This window comes from Nothoprocta perdicaria, unplaced genomic scaffold (genome assembly GCF_003342845.1).
Source record: "Nothoprocta perdicaria isolate Ctin4 unplaced genomic scaffold, notPer1 scaffold_129, whole genome shotgun sequence".
NCBI lineage: Eukaryota > Metazoa > Chordata > Aves > Tinamiformes > Tinamidae > Nothoprocta > Nothoprocta perdicaria.
This window is the reverse complement of record NW_020454416.1, coordinates 386,255-413,359: the sequence shown is the minus strand read 5'-3', so window position 1 is coordinate 413,359 and position 27,105 is coordinate 386,255. Positions and strand designations below refer to the sequence as shown.

General features: G+C 40.2%; 1 protein-coding gene across 1 annotated transcript in view; it reads left to right on the top strand.

Moving 5' to 3' along the window:
* STARD9 (StAR related lipid transfer domain containing 9) overlaps positions 1 to 27,105 on the top strand; it is an 83,335-nt gene that overhangs the window by 37,891 nt on the left and 18,339 nt on the right. The window contains exons 11-26 of the mRNA XM_026033458.1: positions 3,364 to 3,433; positions 4,818 to 4,890; positions 5,777 to 5,844; positions 6,772 to 6,869; positions 7,086 to 7,286; positions 7,693 to 7,790; positions 9,571 to 9,648; positions 10,395 to 10,469; positions 11,150 to 11,329; positions 13,117 to 13,168; positions 14,059 to 14,196; positions 14,605 to 14,687; positions 15,702 to 15,805; positions 17,115 to 17,162; positions 22,864 to 23,054; positions 26,083 to 26,551. Coding sequence (XP_025889243.1) covers positions 3,364 to 3,433; positions 4,818 to 4,890; positions 5,777 to 5,844; positions 6,772 to 6,869; positions 7,086 to 7,286; positions 7,693 to 7,790; positions 9,571 to 9,648; positions 10,395 to 10,469; positions 11,150 to 11,329; positions 13,117 to 13,168; positions 14,059 to 14,196; positions 14,605 to 14,687; positions 15,702 to 15,805; positions 17,115 to 17,162; positions 22,864 to 23,054; positions 26,083 to 26,551 — 2,026 coding nt within the window. The remainder of the gene's footprint in view (positions 1 to 3,363; positions 3,434 to 4,817; positions 4,891 to 5,776; positions 5,845 to 6,771; positions 6,870 to 7,085; positions 7,287 to 7,692; positions 7,791 to 9,570; positions 9,649 to 10,394; positions 10,470 to 11,149; positions 11,330 to 13,116; positions 13,169 to 14,058; positions 14,197 to 14,604; positions 14,688 to 15,701; positions 15,806 to 17,114; positions 17,163 to 22,863; positions 23,055 to 26,082; positions 26,552 to 27,105) is intronic.

Below are 27,105 nucleotides of genomic sequence, written 5' to 3'. Positions count from 1 at the left end.
TGGTTCTGATTTTTTTTTTTTAATTCAATTTTACCCTTTTTGAATAAGAATTTTATACTTGTACGCAACTAAAAATTTTGAATGGAACAATTTTATCTTAGAGTTCTGAACTATCCCTTAAGACTTCCCTTTCAATAAGATTTTTCTTTAATATGAGAGGAAAGTACAAAAACTTGTTAACCTAAGTAATGTTTGCTGGCCTTAGACACATTATTAAAGCCAGTATGAATGTTTTATCTTAAAAGAATCTGTGTCTTCTCTGTATCTTATGTCAGGCTCCAAAAATCTTTGTGTTAATGGCTGTAAGGGAAAAAAAAGTGTTTTTTAGTGATAAATGTGATTCACATTATTGGAAAAACTGATCTCACACATGAAAAATGAAGTGATATTTCTGTTGAAGGCATCACGAGGATTATTGCATGCTGGCGTGGCAGCATGTGAATGGAAGTGATTTGAGGCTGGTGCGTCAGTGGCTAGGGGCAGCAGTCAGGTGACATAGTTCCTTTTACATAAATATATAAAAAATTAAATGTGTATATACAGTTTTTGCAATTAAGAACTGTAGTGGTTATATTTGAGGCAATCCTTGCAAGAGGGATTAATAAAAGAGCTCTGTTACATAGTTCTATGTCAAGCTGCATTTGTTGCTTCACATCCCAATGAGTAGCAGTAAGAGAAGCAGGGGGTGTTCAGCATGCAGGGGAGGAGTGCAGCTAGCTCAGATCTAGTAGCATGCAACTGAGGAAATGAGGTGATTCACAGCACTGCTACAAAATGCCCTTGACTGCTGCAGTAGTGTCCTGCTGCAGTCAGCAACGGCTGATCTCTGCAGTGAGGGCCATCTGTGTGCTGAAGCCTGTGGCAGTTTTAGGTGTAGCTTCCCGTGCAGGACCACAGTGAAGGATCTGGTTTTAACAGCTATGTGACATTGAAGGGGCTTATCTGCAACCTGAGTAGAAGGGCTGCTCACCTGGTACCCCCCTTCCAGCCAGGATGCTGTCTGTGGACGTTAGAGTAGTGAGCACCAGGTAAAACTCTGGAATTTTCCATTAATTTCCTAAGATTCAATCCATTAAGGACAAGCATCTGTGTTTACTGTTTGCAGGAAAGGCTTGTGAGCTCCTATGGATGAGGAGCTCCCCCTTTTAGTGTGGGTAGCGGTTGGTGTCAGGGATTTCCAGACCACTGTTAGCACTTGGGTGAAGAACAGACAGAAGGGAAAATCGTAATTTAACCTTTTTAGGGCCGCTTTGTTGCCCTGTTATAGCGGGCAATGCATTTTCCACTTACAAGCCCAGCCAGGACATCCCTGTTCCCAACACTAAGTACTTTGACTGGTTTCCAGTCCATCGTTTTTCCGTGTAAAGGCTGTGAGATTGTAGTCCTTAAAATGCTCAAAGTGTTTCAGTGCTTTGTGCTGGAAGAGGTTCAAGCCTCTCCCTCACAGATGGTTGCACTGTTAAGGAATCGGCCGCTCTTAAATCAGGAAATGATGCAATCTATTTTGTTACTCTGAGGCGGATTTCTGGGGGAGATTCTGCTTTGCACCAAGGCAGATTTATAGACGAGGAAGAGTTTTCAGTCTTTCAATAGTACTTGAAAATTAGTTTTGTTTTTTTCCAACATTACTTTGTCCACAAGTACACTGTGATTTCTTCTTGAAAACCATTCACACTGCTTCATTTACCATACTATAAAATAAATTATTTTAGAACTCTCTGCTAGATTCAGTGTGCTGGTGCTTATGGAAATGTAGGTAGGTAAGAATTTCCTTAGTGTCTTCATTATGTCATAGCTGCTTTAGTCAGTTAAGTAAAATCCTGAAAAATAATCTTTGAGAACAATATATGGCAGTTTCCACATTCAGTATTTAAAAATCCCAATGCGGTTCGAAAAATAATGGCCCTTTTTTTCAAATGGAAAATGTGACGGCTTCTGGAATTATTGTGCTGGAAAGCTACACTGCTATGCAGTAGAAGAAATGCTTTTCTTTGAAAATCATTCTGTGTTTAGTGTGTGTTAGTGTGCATGCATGTGCACTGTAGGAATGGAAATTTTTGAAGTGTAGGTAATGAAAATACTTTTTTTTTCTCTCCTTTCTGTGTATCAGTTGCTAAAGGACTAACATAAATTCCTGTCTTTGTGCTAGATTTCACTTTCATTTAAAATTAAGCAAGACATCATCATCTAAGGAGAGAACCTCTCTAATAATACCAGAAATAGTCACTTCAACCATGTTGAATTTTTAAATTCAACGCGGCTTGAACTCTGGCTGTAGATAAATTGTTTGATCCAAATCACGTTTTTTTGAATACTCTTGACACGTCATCCACACTGTTGTGGCCTACAGTAAAACAAAAGCAAAACTTGAATCAGTGCAGGAGTGAAGGGTTTCTTTTGTTATTTGTTTGTTTGTTTGTTTGTTTGTTTTAAAAAAAAAGGAATTGCCCTGGACTCCAACTTTGAGATAAAATGTTCAGGAAAAGACTTGTTTCACTAGGATGCATTGCACAGTAAGTCTTGCCTCACAACTCCAGGACTCTTTTTAGGAGTCTCAGCAGTGCAAATGATAAGTCATTAGCACCAGAAAATGCAAAGGAAACATGAAGCTGGATTTATGGGAAGTCTGAGGCTGCTGCAGTTAATTTTGTGTCTGTGCTGGTATTTGCATTTTGCAAGGTGCTGGCAGCACAACCACAGCATAGCCACGTGCTGCCCTCCTCTGGGGCTGCCTTAGTCACAGCCACTGCTCTGCTACGCTCGGCTCTGCAATGCAGTATTTTTTAAGGATTTTTCCTTAAAAATGCAATCAAATTTTTGAAAATCCTGAAAGCAGGAAGTATAAAATGCCACATGTTTCATCTCGTGATTTGGATACCGTCTGGGGAAAACAGAGAGCATCAGGACTCAGTGCTGCAGGCTCAATGCTAATTAAAATTAAGTACATGCTAAATATTCCACACAGTGGATGGGTACTAACTCTGTGAGTCATGCAAGCAGAACCACTATCCAGAGGCAACAGCTACAAGCTCCAGAATAGGCTATGTACCCCATTAATAGCAGTGGCATAACTGTATCTCCATGAGGAGTTTTCAACTATGCCATTTTTAAAATATAGTTGTTCCACTGATAAGTTGGACAAAGGTCCAGCTTGCCAGTGAAAGGCATTTTAATGCTAATGTCACTGCATCCAAAGGATGGACTTCAGTGTTTTATTCTAATTAAAATATTTAAATTGATTCTGAGACTATATGCAGAACAGGCAGGCATCCTGTGAGAATATAAACCATCATTATAACTCACCAGTGAATGATGAAATTTCTGGGAAAAATATGGATTTAACTCCTTTTAAATTTTTGGCAGGACTGTCTCAACATTTAGTTACAGACTACAAGCAAGTTGTAGAACTTCTGGAGAAAGGAATCGCTAAAAGGTATTTTATAAAATAAACAAACCCCATCTTTATTTAACGTTTCTCTCCACATTTTAATTCCACAGATGTCTGTTTTACACTGTCAGCTTTGATGCTTTGTGATAGGAAGTTAGATTTTATGATTATTGCTTGAAAGATACCACATATCCTCATGCTATCCATAGCCATAGCTACAGGGGCTCACAAACTTGTTAGTTAACATATTTCTTCAAAGCCAATCCCTTGCTGACTTACCCGCAAAATTCTACCATCTGTCTGGCATAAAAAAAGGTAAGACCGCTGAAAACAGTCTTGCTTTTTACATCCCTTTTCTCGTGGTAGGTAAGTTTTTTAAATTTTTACACCAAATCATGTACGTGATTGCTGTGAGAGAACTGTGGGAACTGGCCTGCCAGTGAAACCAATGACCTAAGCTCGCGTTAGTGGAGTGATTTCCCCCCTGCCTTTTCTACAGGGCTACCACACATCTACCATTTGAGTGGTGGAAATAGAGTCTTATTTTCAAAGGGGAATTCAACAAATACAAATCACAGTTCTAAGGCTGTTATCAAGTCTTAATAAAAGTGAGGTTGAAATGTTAGAAGATCAGTGAGACTGCCAAGGCTGAACTTGCAGCAGGACTAATTTTTGCTGCTTTGACTTGCATCAATCAGTAGATATAACTCTATGATACAAAGAGAGTTTTTCAAAGAAATAAAATTCTGATCAGTCTGCCAGTGTAGTGCTATGATGGGTGTATTACTACAGAAATAGAAGATGTGAAGACATTGTAAATGCACATTGTAAATCCTGCCATGTAAAGCAAAGCAACCAACCAATACAGATAATATTAGTACAGTTAAAATTGGTGAAACATGCAGCATATGCCCTGGTGAAATGACTGACACGAATAGTCTCCCATGAAAATGCTTGCATGGGATCTGCAGAGTTGAAGTGCTGTAAATTTGCCCTCCAGCTACCCTAGTAATGTAGGAGGTGAGAAACTAGTCTGAGTGCTTCTGCCTTGCTTGCTTAGGGAGTAACTTTCTCCTGCTCCCTCAGTTTGGGCACCTTTATTGCTGTGAGGCACCGCTGTGGTGGGTAAGAGGGTGAGGGTTGTGGGGCTGCTCAGTGCACCCAGGGGCGGCCAGCAGGCAAGCACTGCGTGAGTAACAGCAGCCTCTGGCCGCTACAGGTGCACTGAGCTCTCCCTACTGCACTTCTCTGGTGGAGCAAAACTGCAGTCACAGCCCCGTGGACAGCAGTGAAACCAGGAGGTTGTGTGTGGTGGCTGTGCAAGGGCTCCGAAACCCTTCTGCAGCTTCAGCACCCTCCCCACACCATGGCTGCCTTTCGTGCAGGAGGACGAACCTTCCTGACTGAGTTTTCTCTTCCTCCTCTCTAGGATCACAGCAGCTACGCACATTCACAACGCCAGCAGCAGGTCCCACGCTATCTTCACCATCCACTACACGCAGGTTAGCTAAAAATAATCCAACTTCCTTTTCTCTGAAAAATCATTATTCAATGTGTCGTGCATTGTTTAGCTACCACTGTTTTGTGTTGCTTGTAGTAATCTCGGTGGAAACGGTTGCTTATTTCCTTCAGATCACACTGCAGATGTGTTTCCTACACTGCCTGATGTCTTGAGCATTTATTGAAGTGTTCTTGTTCTTTTGTGCATGTTTATAGTTAGAAGTGATGCCAAAGACTCACTGTTAAAAGTAGTACTTAAAAGTTTTAAGCAGCCCTTTCAAAGGCAATACCTCTTCTACAGTGCTATGAAAAGTTATGTTTTGTGACACTCATTTAGGTTCCTTAGTATTAATACTTAGTATTAAAGTATTTAAGATTTACCAAAATTTTGTTTCTGTCCAGCATTTCAGCTGTGTTCATCTCCTTAGCATTTGGCACCCAGTGCTGTACCAGAGACAATGAAGCCTTTCTGTGCAGGAATTATATCCTTCCCTGGCAGGGAAGTGTTTCAGTGATCCAAGAGACCTTTTCTATCTCACACTTCTCACATCCTGTAATCACAGAACATTTTGGGAGATTTTTCAATAGTTTACAAAGGAACTTTGGGAAATGTTAGTGGAAAATAACTTTGCAAGATCTACGAGACAGCCTTTCACGGTCACCAGGCGGTAAAGATTTTCTTGAGAGGAAATCAGCACAAGAGGGTAGTTTTTGTGTCCGCTGAGAAAGCTGTTGAGTTAAAGGTTTGGCCATAGTGGTCTAAGACTACAAAGAGAAAGAGTGGGGCAGTTGGATGTATAATCATTTTCAAACAAGAGAAGGCAGCAATTTTATTGCCATTAATGAAGTAGAAGGGATAATCTTCTCTATTTATATTTTTATCTTCAGGCTATACTGGAAAACAATCTCCCCTCTGAAATTGCAAGCAAGATCAACCTAGTGGACCTTGCAGGCAGGTAATAATATAGTGAAGGGTAAAAAAGATAATGCTCTGGGCAAATACTGGTATTACTGGCTTAGAAGTTGGCTCTTATTATTTTAAAATCTCATAATAACAATAAGTCTAATTTGCGTGCATGGGAACAAGACACATGGAGTTCACATTGCATTTGTCATCCATTCTTCTTTATTTAGTACTGGATTTCACTGGAGTTCCTCGGTCCTCAGGTCTGGTGGGCTGCTGCTGCAGACATTTAGTGTGATTTCTTTCAGAAACTGCTACCATGCAAGTAGCAAGTTTCCAGTAACTAGCAGAGGAGCTGCCAAATCCAAGCTTGGAAAGGGTAGGCTAAGAGCGTGCTCCTCGTGGCTGCCCACCACGGAGCGGGGCTGCTGTCCTCGCTCAGTGCTCACATTCCAGCAGCTCCCAATCCCTGAGCTCAGTTGTTACACGTTTTGGTGGGGAATGTGTGGCTGAGTGAGATGTGGCAGAACTTGATAAGGTGGACATGGTACTTAGGAGTTGTAGGATAGCTGCAGAATGTGACATTTTTTCTTTCTCAATAAGGTAAAATAGGTGAGCACAGAAAGTAGTTTTGAGTGAATCTATATTTTTTTTTTTTCCGTGGATCCAAGCCATGCTTACAGAGTTTTGTAATGTAACTTGTTCTCTTAGAGCCACTTTCATGAGGTTGTCCAGTTCAGACTTGAAGATATATTTTGATAGGTCTCCAACAGTATTTTGTGCTTATGGTCTTTAATGACTGCTTGGGCTTTTTGAATTGAGAGCAACGTTCCCATTATAGTTTTCAAAGTATATATATCTTTTTACCTGCAGAACTTGTAATTTTTTTAATCTTGTACATCAAAAGAACAAGAAAGGTGCTTTCACACTGATTAATTATTAAACATTGTTCTATTTTGTCCATGCTTGTCTGCTTCAGTGAAAGAGCCGATCCCAGTTACTGTAAAGACCGAATTACAGAAGGTGCCAATATTAACAAGTCCTTGGTTACACTTGGGATTGTCATCTCCACTTTAGGTAAGCATACTAATTCTTTATGTTGAAAGAATAGTAATAAAACTATAGGACTCAATCCCTGTGTGCTATGTTTTAATCTTCATCTATGTTTATAATAAGAAGCCGAGCAGAACTGTTCTATAACTTCTTCATAAACCGTAATAACTCTTAATAAAATTAAATAGCTATGGGGAGACGATATCTTATTTCATGAACTCTGTCATGTTTTTCTTTCAGCGCAAAATTCGCAGATGTTCAGCAGCTGCCAGAGCATAAACACCCTAACGAGCGAGGGCGAGAGCAGTCACGGAGGCAGCCCCTCCTCGGGCAGCAGCGGCGGGGCCAGGCGCCAGGCCTACATCCCCTACCGCGACTCCATCCTCACCTGGCTGCTCAAGGACAGCCTAGGAGGCAACTCCAAGACCATTATGATTGCCAGTGAGTCCGGTTTCTATCCGTTGTTAAGTTTTTTTGCGTGGGATTAGACCTGTAAAATACGTCTTTGTGGAAGTGCAAAGTCAGCTATATCACTTGTGAACATTTTCACACGGTCAGATTTCAAATCCTTATCCTTCGTAGGATATGCAAGGAGTAATAGGGTTGAAAGGAAAAGGTGTGCTGATCGTGCATGAAATTAAGCATAGGAAATGAATCTTTCCAAGGCTGCAGCTATGATTTTATTTGATTTATTCACTTGTAAATATAACCTGGAGAAACCAATCTGTGAGTTGGATGAAATATCACTCAAGATATTTTTAGTTTTGTTTTTAAAGATGACCAACTAAAAAAGACCTTAGGTTTTCAAAAAGATTTAATAATATCAGTGCTTATGTTCTCTCTGTAGCTATCTCTCCTGCCAGCTCCAGCTATAACGAGACCATGAGTACCTTAAGATATGCGTCTAATGCCAAAAATATAATTAATAAGCCCAGAGTGAATGAGGTGAGATTTTGAGCTCTGCTTTTCTTTTTTGTGCAGTTTTTTGTGAGTGTTCTTTAATGATATTTGTGTATTCTTTATTCAGTATATGTGCACTGTCAATAAAAATCATTCCTCTTTTTCTCATGTTGATCAAAACTCAGTAAGATCTTAGATATTATAGAAATCATTTCTTAAATGATTTAAACTGCAGTAAATTTAAAATTTCACACCCTTCAGATGTTCTCTATCCTTTCAGTTTCAATCCTTCTCTTTGAATTGTTTTGACACACATTTACTCTGCTTTTTTTTTTTTCTGAATATTGGCAGGTTTACAGAGCTGTTTAGCTCATTTGTTACTATTTAACCTGTAACTATAAACAGACAATGCTGCCCATAGGCATGTTAAAAGAACTCTGCTAAGACTTTCCCAAACATGCACTGTCAAAATAGTGTGCTAGCGGTTGTGTAGTCCTTAGATAATGCACTGATGAGAACTAAAAATATTCTTACTGCTTCCTGATGAGAGCTAAAAAATTTTCCAAGGGAAAATATGTTATTGTGTCTTCACAGCAAAGTTCAAATAGCTCAGTAATCAGAAGCTGGGATTATACATGCTAGAAGTATAAAACCCGTGAGCTGCTGCTCTTCAGTTGAGCATTTGCAGGAGACTGCAGTCTTGCACTGATGGTGTAATTTAAGGACTATATCTCAGGGTATTCTTTTAAGGAGACCGTCTTAAGATTTCACAAAAGTTCTTTATTCAACATTTGAATAAACACTTGACTTCACACCTTTACTAGTTCCCTTCACTAGGGAACACTATAGAAAAGCAAAAGATATCATTGTGTTAGACCAGATTTATAGCTTTTGGTTCAACAGTAGAATTGGAGTATTCATACTGAATCCCTTCCACTTCACTCAGGCAACCTGGCTTATTTACTATAATAAAATTCTATGGGACCTGGGTTTTCTAAAAGCCTTTTCCTTTACTTTTTCCATATACCATGAAGCTCAGTGAAATGACTTCTGTGATCAAGTTCTGCTCGTACAACTCCCTGAATTAATCTCCAAGCTACCTATTCCTAGGTCCGTTTCATTCTTTGGACCTTGTACTTTTGTGACTGACTAAATCTAATTTATAGTTATCTGAGCATTGTACAGTATTCCAGTAGTTTCTAGATCTTTGGAAATAAAGTTTGCAACAAAATTTTATCCTTAAGTAAAAGGATAAAATCTTAGGGATCTAACTTACCTACTTGCTTTCCCACAGATATTGTATTAAATTTTAGGTAGAAAAGGAACCCTTCCAATCCAGAGTTTCCCAAATTGAATATGTGGCAGTATTACCAGCACCTATAAGAATATTTTTCAGACATTACTAGTGGTGACAATAGTGTGTTTGGTTTTGGCAGCAACAATTCTCAACTCTGACAGGGCACATGCAAGTAAACATGGTTTTCGAGGCATAGCCTCTTGTTACACACAACCTCTCCCAATAGCATCCCAACTTGTGTCCCCGTGGGGTTATTTTGAGGTTAAATCCATAAAAGCAGTGATGTGCTCAGCTGTTGTGATGATGGGAACAGATGCTGTTAGATCTGTGCTCAGTAAAGAGAGAAGATGAAAATCTCATGAACAGAAATTCCCCGGAGCCACCTGCCCCTAAGCAGGGGACCAGCTGCAGCTTTGCCTGGTCCTATTCACTGTTGCCTGCAAAAATAATATTATTATTATTATTAATAATAATAATAAAAGCTCCTGGCTTTTGGATTTTTCCCATTTCTGTGTCTCAATGTTTCAGGACGCGAATGTAAAGCTGATCAGAGAACTGCGCGAAGAAATCGATAGATTAAAGACGATGCTGCTGAGCTTTGAGCTGGTACGTGTGATCTCCCCCAGCTGCAGAAGTGCTGCTGCTCCAAGGAGCAGTAGTCCCCGGCTTCCTCTTGTCTGTTTTCCTTTCCAGCTTCATTGTAACTAGAGGAAAAATGCATTGTTCTTTGGGTAGTTTCAAAATGATTATGAAGCTAATTGCTTTTCTGTAATTTCTCCTTTTTCTGGCGTTAAATTAGTAATCCCAAAGTATAAGTTGTTGTGTGATGATTAGAAAGGGCCTGCTTGTCGTTTTTTGTGGAGTCAGACAGTTTTGCTGCCAAGAAATCCTGGAAAATATTGGCTTTGTTTAGGGATAGAGAGCACCAAGACAAAGCAAAACGTGGAGCATTGATGCAATTTCCCTGCCAGACTCTTCCCCCCACAAAAAGCAATCTAGCAGACCATGAAGGCACAGGTTGCTCTCCTCCACAAGAAAGCGTGCATGACTCTAAGCCCTCACAGTACAGCTCTCACTCTATGTGGTTTTTAATTTGAAACAATAATAGTTTTTTGGCTTCCCATACCACAGGGAGTATATTTTTCTGAGAGAAACTGAAGCTAGACTCCAGGATTCATTTGCACAGCAGTGTCTCTCTGTTAATGCTCTCTCACCAGGTCTCCACAAAGACCTGTGTGCAATAACTAGAAAGGAGGTCACAAACAAATTTAGAAGGAAGCATCAAATATGTGTCCATTTTCTAGCGAATAAGGAAACCTGCACATGGTTCTCCGCATTTGTTGTTTGTATAGAGGAATTCCAGTCCTTCCTGGAGTGATGACAGAGACGGAAATCTGACCGAGTTGGTTCTTCAGAACGAAATGAAGGTGCGTGTGATTTGTTGGATGCTGTAACCCACCCCTGTCCCATCTGGTGGCCTCGCCAGGGTTTTGAAACTGCACTGGTGAAAATGTTTTATCCTAACTCTTTCCTATGTGTTTGGAACGTGTAGAAAACTGCCACCATTAATGGGTGTTGGGTGTTCTCTGCCACTCTGTGATGAGTGTTCGTGTGTCCTTAGTGGTGTGTGATGAACAGTGTCCCATTAAGTCCACACAATCTACTCCTTGTCTGAAACTGTGTAACTGTATCACAATAGCTCGTTATAGAGGTGTACTTTGTCTTCTAAGATTAAGCTTCTCCAACTCATTTAAAGGAAACTATTGTGCAGTCCAATTAAAGCCCAATTTAAGTTATGATCCGTATGGACCTGAGGAGGTTTTGAATGTTTTGGTTTTGCTTAAGTCTATCAGATGGGCAAATTACCTAATCTGAAAATCAAAAAGTTAGCATGATCCTGGTATTTTGGGATATTTTGCTGGTATTTTGGGAAAAAGTCTTCTGTGGGCTAAACCTATGTGGGTAAATAGCAGTACAGTTTTTACCTGATTATTTTTTTCTACCACAGAAAGGTAATGCATTTAAAAATGCACCTGCACTTCATTTTAGCTGGTGAAATAATTTTACTAAAAAGGAAAACACTTTTTTAATCCTACTTTCCCTTAAGATCGAGCAACTGACCAAAGATTGGACAAATAAGTGGACAGACAGGAAAACCATCATGGAAGAATACAGTGTGGACATCAACAAAGAAAAAGTTGGAGTAACAATAGATTCTAGTTTACCTCATCTGATGGCAATGGATGATGATATCCTCAGTACAGGAGTGGTCTTCTATCATCTCAGGGTGAGATATTATCACTTGTCTTATTTTTCCTTTTGATAACAAGATGTATGTTTCCTTTGGGGATGTGGGAGAGTGATTAAGGTAGCATTAAGCTTATAATAACAGCTATCAGAAAGTAAAGGCCACAATCCAGAAGAACAAATATATGGAGAAACAGAAAATCACAGTGAAATGGGATACCCAAAAATGAAGGCAAAAGAGGATGTTCTTTAACACTTAGGCAAAACAAAACAGAATGACTGGAATAATAAGCTGACCTCTTTTGTTATCAAATAGTCTTCCACAAACTTTCATGTGGTAAGTAAAGAAGATGTCCAAGTACCCTAAATAATCATGGAAATAGTTTTTGCACACAAAACATGAGGACAAATCAAGTGTGCTTGTGCATGTGTGAGTGGCTTGTTGTTTTTTCATTTTTTTCTTCCCTTTTTAAAAAGTAGCAACAAATATTTGAGATAAAAATAATACTATTCTTCATTTAATTGAAAGAGAAGCAGTACTGATTTTCTCCAGAACAACACAGAAAAATTGTACCAAGTTTTTATTTATAGTAGTTTTTATTTATAGTAGTTTTTATTTATAGTAGTTTTTATTTATAGTAGTATTAACTAGTAACATTAAGTGCTTAACAACATCCTACTGGACCTACTGAATCCTAAAATAACATTAAATATTTACTTAATGTAATCGTGGTTACTCAAACTTTTTTTTCCATTGTGCACCAGCTTAGGGACAGAAAATATTTTCAAATACTAACTGTAACAATGACCAAAGTTGTTTAACAATATTAATTTTAATAATGAAACTTAGAGCCACCTTTAGAAGCTATTAACCAGTGTCTCTTTCTCCACACTAACATCTTTGTCCCCTCTTTCTTTGCTCCTAGATGCTGCCTTTTCTTTTCTTTGCGCTTTGCATCTTTTAAACTCTGGTGTCTATTACCTTTATCTGAGCAGCAAGAAGGTAAAACATTAGCATCTCCTTAAATATTAGGGCTTTAAAATATTACAGCACTTTATACTTTTAGGGAGTGTGGACATAATAGCAGTCTTCACATCAGGCAGAACAAGCAGTGTTACTCTTTTATTCACTTATTCTGTAGCATTAATTGTACAAATTAATGCTGTGCCTGTGCTTAAAGGACTTTTCTTTCTGAGATTCTGTTCTTTTTTTCTGATTTTCATTAACAAAAGCAAATATTTTCTGTATAATTTAACTGACTACTTTTTTACGTAACTTGAAAATAAGGCATTTGTTTGTATTGGCATAGAAAAAGACATACTTTTTTCTTCACAAAGATTTTGGAAAATTGAAGTAGTCCCAAAAGTGAAGGGAGGAAGTAATCCCTCATTCTAAGGCTCTGTAATATGCCTTGGGAATTCCTCCCTTTGTCAAGAAACACTGCTAAAAGAAGGTAAAACATTAAAAAAGGCTTTAACAGATAAATGACCATATACCTCAGTATGTTAAGATGAGCTATGCAGTCATTTGATTGGAATTGTCTTTCACTCTTTCATGTAGAGTAATCAATATCAAATTACTTCATGTACTAGGGTTGCAGCAGGTGAAGCTGAAGGAACAGCAGCATAAGAGCATTAGCATCACTATGGGGCACAGGCTCAAGTTTGACATAGTAGTGGCTGCAGTTTGCTTTAAGCAAGCCTGTCAGAGGTCATTTATTTCAGGTATTTGCTAAGATGCTGTACCAGAGCTTTCTTAATCATTATGTGTAATTTGCCTTCAGTAGCTGATTTTTAAATTAGGGCTTTTTTTTTTTCTTGGTTTAGGAAGGAACAACCAAAATTGGAAGAAGTGATTCAGATCAGGATCAAGACATTGGTAAGAGACAAAGATTTGCAAATTATTTGATAGTATAATGTCAAACCAGGAGAATTTTTTTGCCTTCTGTACTAGCTAGGTAATGTTGCTGTTTGTCAGCTTTCTGTATATAACAAGGGAGGCAGAATAGCATAACTGTTCAAGTTGGCAATAACCTTGCAGTTAATTTTTGCTGCAGTTTATAAGGTCAAAAAGTCCATGAAAATGATTGGGGTCTGTTCACAATTTTCCTCACATTTGCAAAGTGCTACATTAAAGATTAAAAATATCTTGTTCTAATGATACTAATCTTGCTGTGCCTAATGGCACAGGTGGTCATGATACAGTACAAATACCTTTCAGCTGTCCTTGGTCATAGCATTAAAGATTTTAAACCCAAGTGACTCTGATCATCTTTTATTTCATTTCGTTTCTGGCCTTAACTTTAATAGCCGGATTCTCAAGAGCTACAAATGATGATAGAGTGTGGAAAATTTATATTGAAGCTGGAAATGTTTCCACTTTGGTATATTCCACAAAAATTTAATTGTCCTCTTCCAAGTAGAATACTAACTTTTAAAATAAGACCATAGTAGCAGTGAGAAATTTCAGCACGATAAAAGACTTAGCCCATTAGCTTGCAAATCACAAAGAGTCTCATAACGTTTCCAGAGCTAGAAATACGTTGGAAGAGCAGCCTAAGCATTTTCAAGCAAGTACATGTTTCTGTGAAGTGGTCCTGAGCTAATGATCAGGAGATAATGATGAAGAAGGGGGAGTTTTCTCCCTCAGTCCTGGGTGTGAGCTGGTTCTTGGGGGTACAGCCTGCACCATTACATGGTCCAACAGCACACAGTGCTTCAAAAGAAAGAAGAGGAGCAGATGAAGTGAAAAGAATCTATATGTTGTAGTTTTGCAGGGGCAGTGGATTGAGAGGGACCATTGCATGATAGACAACAACTGTGGGGTTGTGACTTTGCGACCGGTTCAGGGCGCGCGCTGCGCTGTGAATGGATGCAAGGTCACAGGATCGTGCCGGTTGTCGCAAGGTAAGGCTTGCTTTTTGGGGGGATTTTCATCCAGCTGCATCCACAAGTTTCTGGCAATTGATTGGTTATGGTTTTGATGTAGAGTCACACCAGTCTTTAAACTGAAGAGGGTATTTATTCTCATGCTGAACCTGCAGATGTTACACCAGTGATTCCCACAAGTAGTTTGCTTGGATGCTGTTACTGAAAAATAAGTGCACTTGGTCCATAGTGGCAAGGTGGAAAGAATATTTCTCTGCTTTGGGCCTGTGAGAATACTACATACTGTTTAATAGTAGCTTGGATATTTAGTAGTCTCTCTACCACAGTTTAGAACCTCCTGGTATATCAGTTAGGCACAATTAGCGCATGCTGCATTAAATGTTTGGTGAATTATGTCTCTGTAATAATGTTGCTGTCTGTTTACAGGGGCCCTTGTTGTCCTTGGCAAGGTTCATAAATTTAGATTCAACCACCCAGCAGAAGCTGCCATCTTAAGACAAAAGAGATCAGTAAGTTCTAGGGCTCTGTATTTTTTTTTCTTAATACCTCCATTGATTTTCCTGATTATTTTCCCTCTTAACAGAAAGCCTGATGGAGATAATATTTCTTCACGTCATTGTATTCACTTGCTTCATTTCCTCCATCTAATGGTCTCTAATGACACTAAACCTTTAGTGAGAGGACACTACTCCTTCTTTCAGATGTGCTTAGCAAAAGATGATGCAGATCTCCTGAATAATTTAGCGTTTCCTATTTCTAGTCGTGTCTACAAGGGATTGAAGGAGAAAAGCAGAATGCTGCAGTTAAAAGACCAATTTAGAATCTTTCCACTTTTGATAGTTTTCTGAATTATCCTCTTTACACTACTGTTTCGCTGTCCGGAATGGGATGTGCTGGAAGAAATGGAGAATTTACAGGAATAAGTGCCTGAGTGCTCTTATCTCTGAAAGCACTTAGATACATAAAAAATAAAATATTTATTGGTTCACAGGAACTAACTACTGCAAGTTATTCTTTCATCAGCAAGTTAAATAAGATTTTGAAGTAAAATTACATAATTTGATAAAATTAGTGATATGTCTAATTAAAACCCTAACTTAAAAAGATGTAAATTTTCTGGTTAAGGATATAGTCATGTTGCCAACTGATATTGACAAGAACCATCCTTTTAAAGCAGATTATCACATAGTAACACATAGTAGCATTTTATACTTTTTGTTCAATTGTCCTTTTGTACTCACTTTTGTAGATGAGATAAAGAGCTTAACTTTGACTTTCTCTTGTTCTTTATTTCTTGATTAATGAAGCATGCTACAAGAGCTACAGGGAAAGATGTGCTCAGTAACACATACTTAACACTTCTGCAAATTAGCAAAGACTAGGCAGGACTGTAATGGCATTGTAAACTCCCATGCATGTTATGCAGCATTGTACGTAGCAGCAGTGATACTCATGAGAAGTTGGAAGCTCCTGGCTCGCTGTGATATTTTGTTCTTCTTGCTCTTATTTTGTGTGTTTTGTAGCTTACGGAGCCCCCAGCAGGCCTGAGCTGTGGAACTTTGGACTGGCTCAACTTGGATGGAAACTTCAGCCCTTCTCCTCGCTATAGTCCTTCTCTTCTTGAAAAGTAAGTTTGAAAAAAGCTATTTGTCGTGTGGGGTAACACCTGGAACCAGGACTTGTTTAAGAGAAAAATGAATTTTACACAGAATAGGTCCCAAAATGTTTACATCTCTTTGAAAGAAAATAAGTGTCCAGGAAAGCTGAGTCTGCTGATTAATTTTACAACCTTGTATATCCAAACAACAAATATGAAAAATTTATTGGTGCACAATCAATACTGATAGACAGTCAAGGATGTGCCTTGGTTGAGATTGCCGAGCAGTCTTAATTCCATTCATTTGCACATCTGCATTTTAGTTGTTTTGATTTACCAGAATAATCTACTATTTTTTTTTACATCAGTTCTTGCGTCAGTGCACATATTGGAATTTTTTTGGATATGAATTATGGTTTACTGAAAGTAGCTATTACCATTATTACCAATTCAGTTCCCCTGCTAATTTGTTGTAGAACTGAGCAGGTTTGCTTAATCACAAATGCCCTGTAGCACAAGTCTTTTTCCTTTTTAATTGAGCAGTGAATAAAAAATACACCTTCTCCAACCTGTTGTAGAGTGGCTTGTATTGACTGTTTCAACGCAGCATCACAGGGTTTTGAATGATTTTTTTCACTGAAAATGAAAAGCATTATGTTATTGCATTCACTTGGTATTTTATGAATGTCCATCTGTTACAGGAATAAAATTTTTAAAAATACATCTAATATTGTTTTGGTTTTTTTTTTCCACCTGAAATAACCTAGTCTTAGTCTTTTATTTTACCCGAATAGCTTTTTGGCAAAGGTGAACCGAAGTGAAGGTGAGCTTTTAGTCTTCTACAGTAACCAGTAAGCATCTGTTTCTGCTCAGACAGGTAGTTTTGCTCCTAAAGTGGGCAGAACTGTTTATCATCCTGACATCTAGCCTACATTCTGTAATATGAGAATGAGATATAAGTGGTCTCTCAACGTAGTCTTTGTGAAGACAGGTCAATGTAAGATACTAAAAGGTGTGCTTGGTAATCAGGAATATAGCTCTAAATAAATAAAAAGGTCCAGCCAGGGTCTTCGGTGTCAGCAAGAGATGTTTAGAGGGGGATGCAAGACCATGGTAAGCAAGTGTGTGTGTGCCTGTGTGTATAACCACACACGCCTTGCACACACATATACATGGATGATGGTTCTTCTGATAGACCCTCACAGCTCTTAGCAAGCTGCTGCATCTTAGGGATTTCTATGGGAAATTATAAGAGCATCTCTGTGTTTGATAGTCTCCAGTAAAGTTTTCTTGCTGTCTTTTTGAACCTCTTTATAATTTACTGATTTTATGCTTGCAGTCAAAAATGTACAAACCACAAAGGAAGCAAATGTTCTGCTGAAATAAGGTAAGAAAATTATTTAAAGTTAACACATCTAAATCATGCTGAATTTTTGGCCCCACTGGTTTGCCTTTTTGCAGTGCTGCAATGATTTCCTTAAGGGGAAGATGCAGACCAGGCTGTAAGCTTTCATTTGACTTTACCACATTGAAACAGAAATCCATACTTGCAGCTGAGTTGCAGAAGAGTCTCTACTGCTGTGATCTTTTTTCCTACTTGATTGTATGCAAATGGTTTGCACCTTTGTGGCATGTGTAACCTGTGGCCTGAAGGCAGAAATACAGTGAGGTTTATGGCTAAATTAACACCGATTAAGAACATGAAAGAAGCCAAAATATATAAATTTGATGCCAGTGTTAGCTATTGTGAATACCTGTTAGTCTATCGAAAAATCATTGAACTGGGTTTTCTTTTGATGAGATGAAAGTAGCGTTAGAGAAGGGTGTGAAAAACAAGTCCTATCATAGAATGCAATTCATTCTTTTATTCAAAAAAAAAAAAAAGGCAAAAAAACAGCAGCTGTACACAGAAATCATACAGAAAATGCTGGGCTTCCATGGGGTTAAGTACTCTTTAATTAGGAACTGAGGGTGTTTTGCTTTCTTCTGGGATTTTTATTCCGGGGCATGTCGACATCTACATTATGATAATCTTTGCTTACAGTCTCATGTTTCCTGTGCAGTCAATATGATTGCTTTATTTTTCTCATCAGTTCTCATGGGGTTGAATTGCTGGTACAGACTTGAATTTTATGTTAAAGCATATGGGGAAATAAGAGAGAGAAACCAAATCTGTACCACTGAATGCAAATACCAAAACTACAAGCGTGAAACTTTCCCTAAGAAGAGGTCCTGCTGGCTGCTTGCTCACATCCTCTGCTCAGAAGAGCTCCGGCAGTTCAGATTTCTGTTGCATACCCTCAGCCAAGAAACATGTGTCTGCTTGGGAATGGCATCCGTCGTTGCCTGGCAGGACACAGGAATGTGGTTCTTGCCCCTGCCATTGCTTTAACACCTCCTCTGGTAGAGCCTGGCCTGAAAAACAAGCCAGGAGCTGGACCTGGAGACCAGGAATGCAGCGGCAGCAAAGTAAGTGGAGGTCAAAGCCAGGCTCTTCTAAACAGCACTGGGTAGGAATTTTAGTTGTTTGGAATGTGTTTAAGCTTGCTTTTCTCTGAAAGTGCCCAAACAGCTGAATTAAACCAAAAATCATCTTAAAGAATTTGTGAATTTTACTGAACTGGAAAAGGAAAAAATGTCTATAGATAAAACATCTGGTGTTGTACATCCCAATAGGATCCTTACTGTAGTGTATTTATAATTAACATGTCCAACTAGCATTTGTAGACATAATATTCTGCTTTCGTTCAGTAATCTCCAAGTGCTTTACAAACGTACGTTAAAGAAATTTTTTGAATCTCTTAAAAGAGCCCTCGTATACTTTATTTTCCAAGTAAGTGTGCTCATAGCAGCTCTAAAACTCAAGTTAAATAAAATATAATGGTTTAACAGGGAAGCTAAGTGATACTCTCTGCAGCTGGAATGGTAAGGATAGGAACCGTGCTGGTTTGTATCCCAGCTGACCTGGAATTTGGAAGGCAGCAGTGACCTTTACTGGAGTGAGTGTCTGTGCCTGGGATTCCTTGCCAAAGCGAGAGGCCTGTTTCACAGGAAAATTCCAAGGGTTGCTCGACAAGTCGTTTACTTTTTGTTTGGAGAGTTTGGGCAAAGGGAAGAAAAGAGCTTTTTCCATGAGAAAGCAGCTAAAATCAACCCCAAATATGTGTTTTTACTTAAGTAAACTGACTCATGAAAACTGTGTGTGACATTTTGCCTACTGGTGGTTTCCCTGGAGGGGATTCCTCTTTGCGTGCGCGTTCCCAAAGGTGTGTTATTTCTGAAAGCTTCCAACCCTGCTGCTTGTTTTCAGAGATTTCTCTGTCGCTGCTTCTTCCCTGGCTTTTCTTTCGCTTGGCATTGCATAACGGGCCTGGATTTCGGGTGCTGAGGGAGTGATGAGGCAAGGTCTTCATCACCGCTTCTCCACCACCCTCCCTTCCCTTTTGGGGGAGAAGGGAGAGCTTGGAGAGGGGCACGTCCTGAGAGGGGCACGTCCTGCACTGCGGGAGCTGAGACGCTCGGGCTGCTCCGCACCGGCCCCACATCGGATGCGTGTGGGGATGCGGCGGCGGGAAGCGTAGATGGGTGCCGGGGTTCCTAGCCCGGCCTCAGGGTTGCTCCGGACATGCAGGACGGCTTGCCAGAATCTCCTGCGCTGCTTCGCTGTTAACTCTCCCTCTCCCGGAACAAACCCTCGGTAAAGCGGGACTGGAGCACAGGCAGGCAGAAGAAAGAGGACGCCAACCTCCCTGCCTGAGGATATACTTGAGAAAACGGGGGATTTTCCGCCTTGAGCGCGGATTTTCCTTGTTACCCTTGCCCTGTGAGCGGCTCGGCGGTGCCGCTCGCAGGGCGGCCCCGGCGCGCTGCCATAGTGACTGCGAGCTGCGCGCTGCGGTAGCGGCCGCCGCGCTCTGCACCAGCGGCGCGGGCGGCAGCGCAGGCCGCGCGCCACGGCCGGCCGCGGCCGCCGCCAATGGCTCGCGCGGCGCCCAAACTTCGTGCCGAGGACGGGGAGCTGGAGGAGCCGGCCCAGCAGAATCGGCCCGCAGGGGAGATTTTTCACAGCGATTTGTTGTCATATTAAGTTTAAGGTTGGTGCCTTCTTGCCGTTGTCGTTTTGCTCACTGTTTAATTGCGGGAGGGGAAACTGTTGACACTTCTTGCTGCATTTGCTGCACCTAGGAATCTGCATGTACTTAAGAAATTCTCCTCAGGATTATCTCTTTCCTACGGATTTTGCTCGCCTTTTCATGTGCTGCATGCCACGGAATGCTAGTCCTGTGAAACTGAGCTTTTAGGTATGAGAAAAGTGTTGCTAGCTGCAGAAATGAAGCCGATTTTGTTATGTCTGTCCAGTGGTGGTTGTGTTTTATTTCCTGCTAGAACTGCACCGAGCGCAGGTTGTTTATGGGGAAGGAAGGAACGCAGCAAGAGCAGGAATGGGGCTGTGCTTCATTCCTGCACCACAGGATTCCTGCATTTCAAGTCTAAATCTTACTAGTGCATCTTGTTTAAGACATGTTTTAGAAGAAGAAAATGAATGTTCTCCCCTACCTATTTCAGAATAGGATTATGTGTGTTTGTTTTTTCTTACAGTAATGATATTTGGATTTGCTTTAATTAGTTATTCAAATATGTATTTTACAAAGTGGTAAATATCAATTGTCTATTTGGGGATTCAGCTACCAGGCTTTTAGGATTGTTGTCACGTCATATTTCAGTTCAGTTTATGGTGTTATTTTCATGAGCCAGCAGCGTGTGTTGACTTGACGTGATGTGTTCAAAAGTGCAAGAGAAATATTCTGAATTCATGTTCTTAGTTTTAACAGTGTCGGAGAGAGGCAGGTCTATATCTCAAGCCCAAAGCAGCCAGGCATTTTATTTTCAAGAGCTGTAGTCTCACCATCAGTTAAAAAAAAAAAAATCCATCTTCTGCCATACCTGTGTTATGTAAGTGGCAGTGCATGCATTTTCATTATCTTTTGTTCCACTTGAGAAAAGCATTTTTAAGAGAAGACATTGTAAAAGACTGTCTAGTGTTCAGTCTGTATATTCAGGAATTTGAACATGTTTTCACTGCTGCATTGGGGGTATTTTATTTACTTGCTTTTTTGGCAATATTACAGTGAGGAAATGAGGCAAAGACACTGAAATAGCAGCTAAACAGCAACTAATATATATACTTTCACCGATGGTAAAGCAATCCACCTACTTTTGCAGTAAAGCTTTAACTTATGAGATATTCATACCAACCAACTGCATCATCCCAGCATAAGTAATAGTAGGACGTATTTCTCTTACGCCAGGTTACGAGCACGGTGCAGCTCTGCCTCTGTGCTCCTTGTCCTTAGGAAGCCCGGGGATGCAGGAGCGTGGGCAGCCCAGCACCGTGCTCGTGTGCACACAAATGTGCCCGTTGGGAATGGGCTTTGGGGCTTTCCCTCTCCCACATCCCACAGATGTTACCTAAATACCTCTGCAGAGCGTCTTGAGGTCTTGGTGTTGAAATACAACCTCAAATTATTTCATAGGCCTAAATGATTCAGTTTTCAGTTTTGAAAGCAGTTTAAAATACTCTAGGTGGGTTTATGGACAAGCAAAAAGTAACAGGAATAACGTAAGAGATTTTTTAAAAAGGAATCTTATTCTATCTAGTTTTGGAAAACAGTTGCAGAACAAGGTTTCTCTATTTAGTGTTTTATTATCAAGCTCTGTTTTTTGTCAGCCTGTGTCAACTGGTGTTGACTTGTTGAGTTTGCTCGGGTCTAGTGGAATATTGCTGATCATGATAAATCAGCTCTTCTAATACTGGACTGTTTGGGCATCTGATAAGTTTAACAAATCTTCCTCAGCCCTTTTGGATAAATGTACCTGCATCTTTCAAGCATCTGATGCTTGTCTGTGTGGCAAAGGCCAAATGCTCTTCACAAGCTTTTGAAGGCGGCCTCTGGAGTGATTTTACCAAGAACATGTAATGGCCACAGCATTCCCTTTAAAAGTATATTTTCGTTTTCTTTATAGCTTCAGGGGCTCTCTAAGGCTTTGATGTCTTTCTTCTCTTTAAAAGAATAATGAATATACTTCAATATGCTTTTTAATTCATTAGAAAAACATTAAAAAAATCAAGACTTAAAAATGTAATTTGTTGAGGTTACATGCAACAAGTTGTTTAGAAAAGGCAAGCTTACATCATGCATCACCTCCATAAATGTAACTTTAAGGATTTGCTGTTATGCAGAAGGATGGAGTATAACTTTTCCAGAGTGTCAGTGGGCAGCCAGTACTACCAGTGGGTACTGGTTCTACTAAACTAAGACTAAGTATTAAGCTTATTTCTAAGCTAAGACAAGTTTGATTGTTTCAAAGGGCATGTGTGTGTGTAATTTTTGGTGCATGGTTGGGAAACAAACTTGCCAAAGGGATTTTGAGCAAGTTTTTCACAAGTTAGTCACTTCTCTGATTGTAATTCTACTTCAAATATAAAAGCAGTAACTTAATGTAGTGGTGGCATCTGGCAGAGAATTGGGTAAGAGAGTAGTATAAAGGGATAGAAAACTTTTAAGAGGTACTTATTGAGATAGCTTTTCTTTTTCTCTTGGTACTGCCACAGACGTCCAGTGTAATCTCAGCCATTCCTGTAGCCTATTCCAGGTCAAATATTTTTGATCTTAAAGGGAAGAATATCTGTTATTTCTACGAAGAACTTTGAGGTACTTAGGTGAAGCACCTCCTATATAATGAGAATAAAATGAAATGATTACTGTAAAAAATAATACACAAAGATCTACAGCAAAATGACAGAGGATAAAAGTTCTGAGTTCTCTTGCTGTGATCTTTCTGGCGATGCAATTTTTCTGCTTCATTGTGAGAAAGTCCATGATTTTTCTGACACGTGTGGAGTTGTGCCCTCCTGTGACATGCACATGCACAGCTATGCTCCCATAGCCATTTTTTGGCATCATGTTCTCCTGCTGGACAAGGCAATAGTTTTGATTTTGTATATCTGTATCCAGTAAGATGACTGTTTTATTACAAACATTTAGTAACTTATTCTAGTTTAAATTCACCAACACCATTTCTAACAGCAGAGCGATAGATGCTGTGCATGAAGAGTACCAGCAGAAACTGAGAGAGCAGGAAGCTTTCCACAGGCAACAAATTCAGCGGCAGCAGTTCTACGTCGAGGAGTTGAAGCAGCAGATCCTGGCGGGACAGATCAAAGCAGAGCGGGAACTAGAAAACGACCAAGCTCTCATCAACCAGCAGATCCGAGAAAGTGGGTGCCTACCTCCTCCCCTCTCTCTCTTCCTTTTTTTCATTACCCTTGGTGGTTTTGTCCTGCTTATGCTTTATATGGTGGAACTTTCATTACTGCTTATTACTTTATTGCTTCATTATTTATTTATTTATCACTTATTTATTTATTATAATTATATATTATAAAAATATAATTATATATTATTTATTTATTTATTAGTTTATTGCTTTATTACTTGCATTTTCCCTTGCCCTTGAGAGCAGCTGCCAGGCTTTGATAGACAGGGATAAGGGGCTGCCTTTACAGTGCAGTCTGCTTTGCTGGTGAGTGCTGAGGGTTGGCTCCGAGACAGCTGGCACGTGGAGGTGACATGTGTCTTACGTGTTTCATTAATGATATTGCCTGGAAGGTAGCACAGACAGTCCTTACATCAAGCTTTTAATGAATTCCCCTCTGAAAATGGTGGTCCTAGGACAAATAATTGCATAGGACTGTGTGCTTTTGGTTCCTGGAAGAGGAAGATGCCTGTGAGAAGTTTTGGAGGTTTGTCAGACCAAATTCATATGGTGGGTCATCTTTCATTTATTCTAGCCACAAGGAAGAGACTCAAGGGAAAACTGTAGAGATGGGATGTAGCAGAGGGAGAAGCAGGCCCTGTAGGTAGTCCAGGGAACCAGGAAAGCTTCCCCAAAGCACCTTTATTCCGTGACTCTGAACTTGTCTTCTGCTCTTATCCAGTTCTGCTGTTTCAGCTGTGTTCATGAGAAGCTCAGCCAGGCAGGCAGCTTTTGTCAGCCAAGTATAAATCCTTAGCTGGCAGCTCACCAGAATGCTCTTGCCTTTTCTGCTGCTGCTGTTTCTCGGGTCTGATGCAGGCGACCATTTGAATGGCTTAATTAGAACCTCAGAGCTCTGTCAGAGAGGCCATCCTCTGCCCAATATCCCACTTGCTAGAAACACATAAAAGAGGGCAGATCTCAAGATAAAGAGTTGAGAAAACTGTTTGCCATGTGAAAGCTAGAGATGTTATCAAGAAAAAAACTGATCGTGACTAAAATGCTTCCCATTTACCCATGGAGCTGTAATCACAGCAGGCTCTGTGCCTGTGTACACCGGTGCAACCGAGGCAGGAGACTTCTTGCAGCAGGGATTGCTAGCGATGTTCAGCAAGATCAGTAGCCTCCCAGCTGCACCCGTGCACTACTGATCATTACACTTTGCATATTACAGAAACTTCCATGGCTCCAAAGTCCTCTCTTGCAGCTCAGCTGCCCTATATAAAGCTGCAAGAAGCCCTCATTCTTACCATCAGCTTAAATACCTCTTATTTCCTAACCTCCTTAATATGTAAAGTTAGTTCCTCAATAAAGCACTGCAGATTGAAGCTGAACCCAGCCAAAAAAGTGCTGCCGTTGGGAAGATGAAAGTGCTTCGAAAAGCTTATGTCCTTGAGAAATAGGCTGCTTACGGAGGAGCCTTGCCTGTGATTTTTACATTGTTGTCAGCTATAGATTCTTTCTGTGCAACTCGCTATGTAACTATTTATAGTAGCATAAAATTGAGTAAATCTGCTTCTTCAGGAGATTGTGTCCAGGCCATTGGATATAATGTGCTACCGGTGATCCACTTGGTAATCCCTGGTTTTGGCTGTTACAGTGCATCCTATCTGAGATTGAAACCAGGGCACCCTAAAAAGCAACTAAGCACATCTCCTGCATGAAATAAAGTGATCTAGTACAAGGAGATGCTAACTCACCTTAGCAAGTAGAGTGATGATTTTATGATATATATATATTATATATATATGCACTATGCATATCCTTGTTTGGATATGTTGATCCTGCTAGGTAAAGGTATTGGTTTTACCTGCATAGTTGCTATGAGGGCACTTGATTTATCACATGCCAGGACATTATGTGATACGGTGCTCGTGTGCAGGAGATGTGGCTTTTGATCAATCTGTTTTGGCAGCTGCTTGTTGGAGAGATGTAGTTACAGTAGGTGGCAAATGTTGTGATTGTTGCTCTACCTCAGCCAGATACCACTTGGTGTTTGGTTTTGTGTCCCTGGAAGCAATGCACGTCCCATTTTGAGGAAGGAGGGGTTGAGCCTTCAGGTCTTGGGCTGCTTTACTGAATTTGCCGCTGGTAAAAGCAAGCACAGAGCCCGCTGTTTTTTTTTGGGCTGAATGCAAATTCCCTTAGCCTGGCTTAAGTTCCCCTTGTTTTCAGCAGGCTGAATTAAGCAAGAGAGAAATCTTTGCAAGTACTTACTTTGCTGGTTCAGTCAAATTACACCTTCTAAAGAAGAAAACACTCAGATGTTAAAATGAGAGGTCAGCAGCTTTTTAAGATTGCTGAAATGTATATATTTTCACTTAAAGTGTAAGAATATACCAGCTGAAGGCTTGGCAGCATGCTTGGGAAATTCAGTTTCCTATTAGAGAGGCTTTGTTCACCTCTGTGAGACATGCTCTTCTGGTTCCCTTGATAGCTCAATACACATACATTAATTTTCTAAGTAACACATGCAAACCTTAAAGTGACTATACAGTAGTTAATGTAGAAGTAGTAACATATTTCAGAGTAAAAAGCCACATGCTTTAATGTGAATATATACCCTGTGCCTGAAAGGGCACAGAATTGAACTCAGGCCCTTTAAATACTTTAAGAACAAAATTGAGATGATGTTTGAGTATAATCTATGGGAAATTGTGTGTGTCACTTGATATCTGTGTGGAATGTGTTGCACTCTTTACCAACAGACAAGGTCTGTCCGCCAGTTTCCTTTAGCCCTCAGAGCTCCTCCTGCCTTCTTGCAGTGGACCGAGTACTTATCCCAATGGAAAGGCTTTTGGTAACATCCAGTAGTGATGCAATTTTTTCCTTAGTGTCTTGTCAAGACTTCACTCTACTGCATAGAATTTTTCTCAAATTGCCTCTCAAAATTAAGGAATGTAATTAAATTTAATTAATTTGATTAAATTAAGACCCAAACCAGCACTCTTCCCCCGATTCTTACTTTCTTTCAATCCTTTTGTTCACAGACCAGCAGTGGCTTTTAGAAGAGAACAGCCGCCTGGCTGCCCTGCAGCAGCAGCAGCGGGAGTCAGCAGTGCAAACAGAATCCGAGGCCGAGGCCCCGAGTGCTGCACGATTGGGAATCTGCCCCTCCTTGCTAGAGCAGAGCCAGAAGAGAGTGGTGCAGCTGGAGCTCCTGCGAAGATACTCCTTGAAAAAGGCAGAAAGAAGCATACGGCGGAAGAAGGTCAAGTTCCAGCTGGAAAGGATAGTCAAGAAGCAGAAGCTGCTGGAGGCCAAGCAGAACCTGGAGCAGTTGGAGGCCAGCTGCTGGCTAAACGAAGACAGTGTGAAAGAAGCCCAGGTCCTGAACCAACATATTGCAGTAGCCTCTTGGGATCATCAGCTGGGAAAGCAAAGGAAGCCGCTGGGTTCGAGTTCCTCGCCACGGAGGCGACATTCGCTCTGTAACCCCCAGCTGCCCCTTCTACCCAGGTGAGGTAACATCAACAGACTCCTCTGGCACTTTTTAAAAGAAATTTATGTTCAAGCTACTTTCACTGGCCACCTATAAGCCCCAGAATACATTTCAATTTACTGAAGCAATCCTTAAACTTGTGATGTCAACAATCTTATCATATTGTATGTCACACTGGAGCTTTATCCCCTTTGCTAGGATGTGTACTGTGCAGTCCCAGCTTAGCCCTGGACGTGATCTTTCTCAGTGCTTTTTCTTCCCTTTGTCAAGCATTTCCACACACTTTACCTCTGTGTAAATGTTTTCTAGAACTCGTTTAACTTTCTGTTCTCACCTTGTTCAGACTGTTGTTAAGTACTAACTTCTGCACCTTATCCTGTTTATGATCAAACTTCCCTTAGAGTTTTTATATATGTAGGATGATTCTGGCTGCGACTCTGAGGCTGTCCAGCCTTTCTCAAGCTAAATACACTGCTAAGTGTATGAGGTGCTAATGTGCCTACCTCAGCATGAAGAGCAGAGGAGAAGCTGAGTTCTTCTAAATGGATTTATTTGACTTAGAGCTATCCCC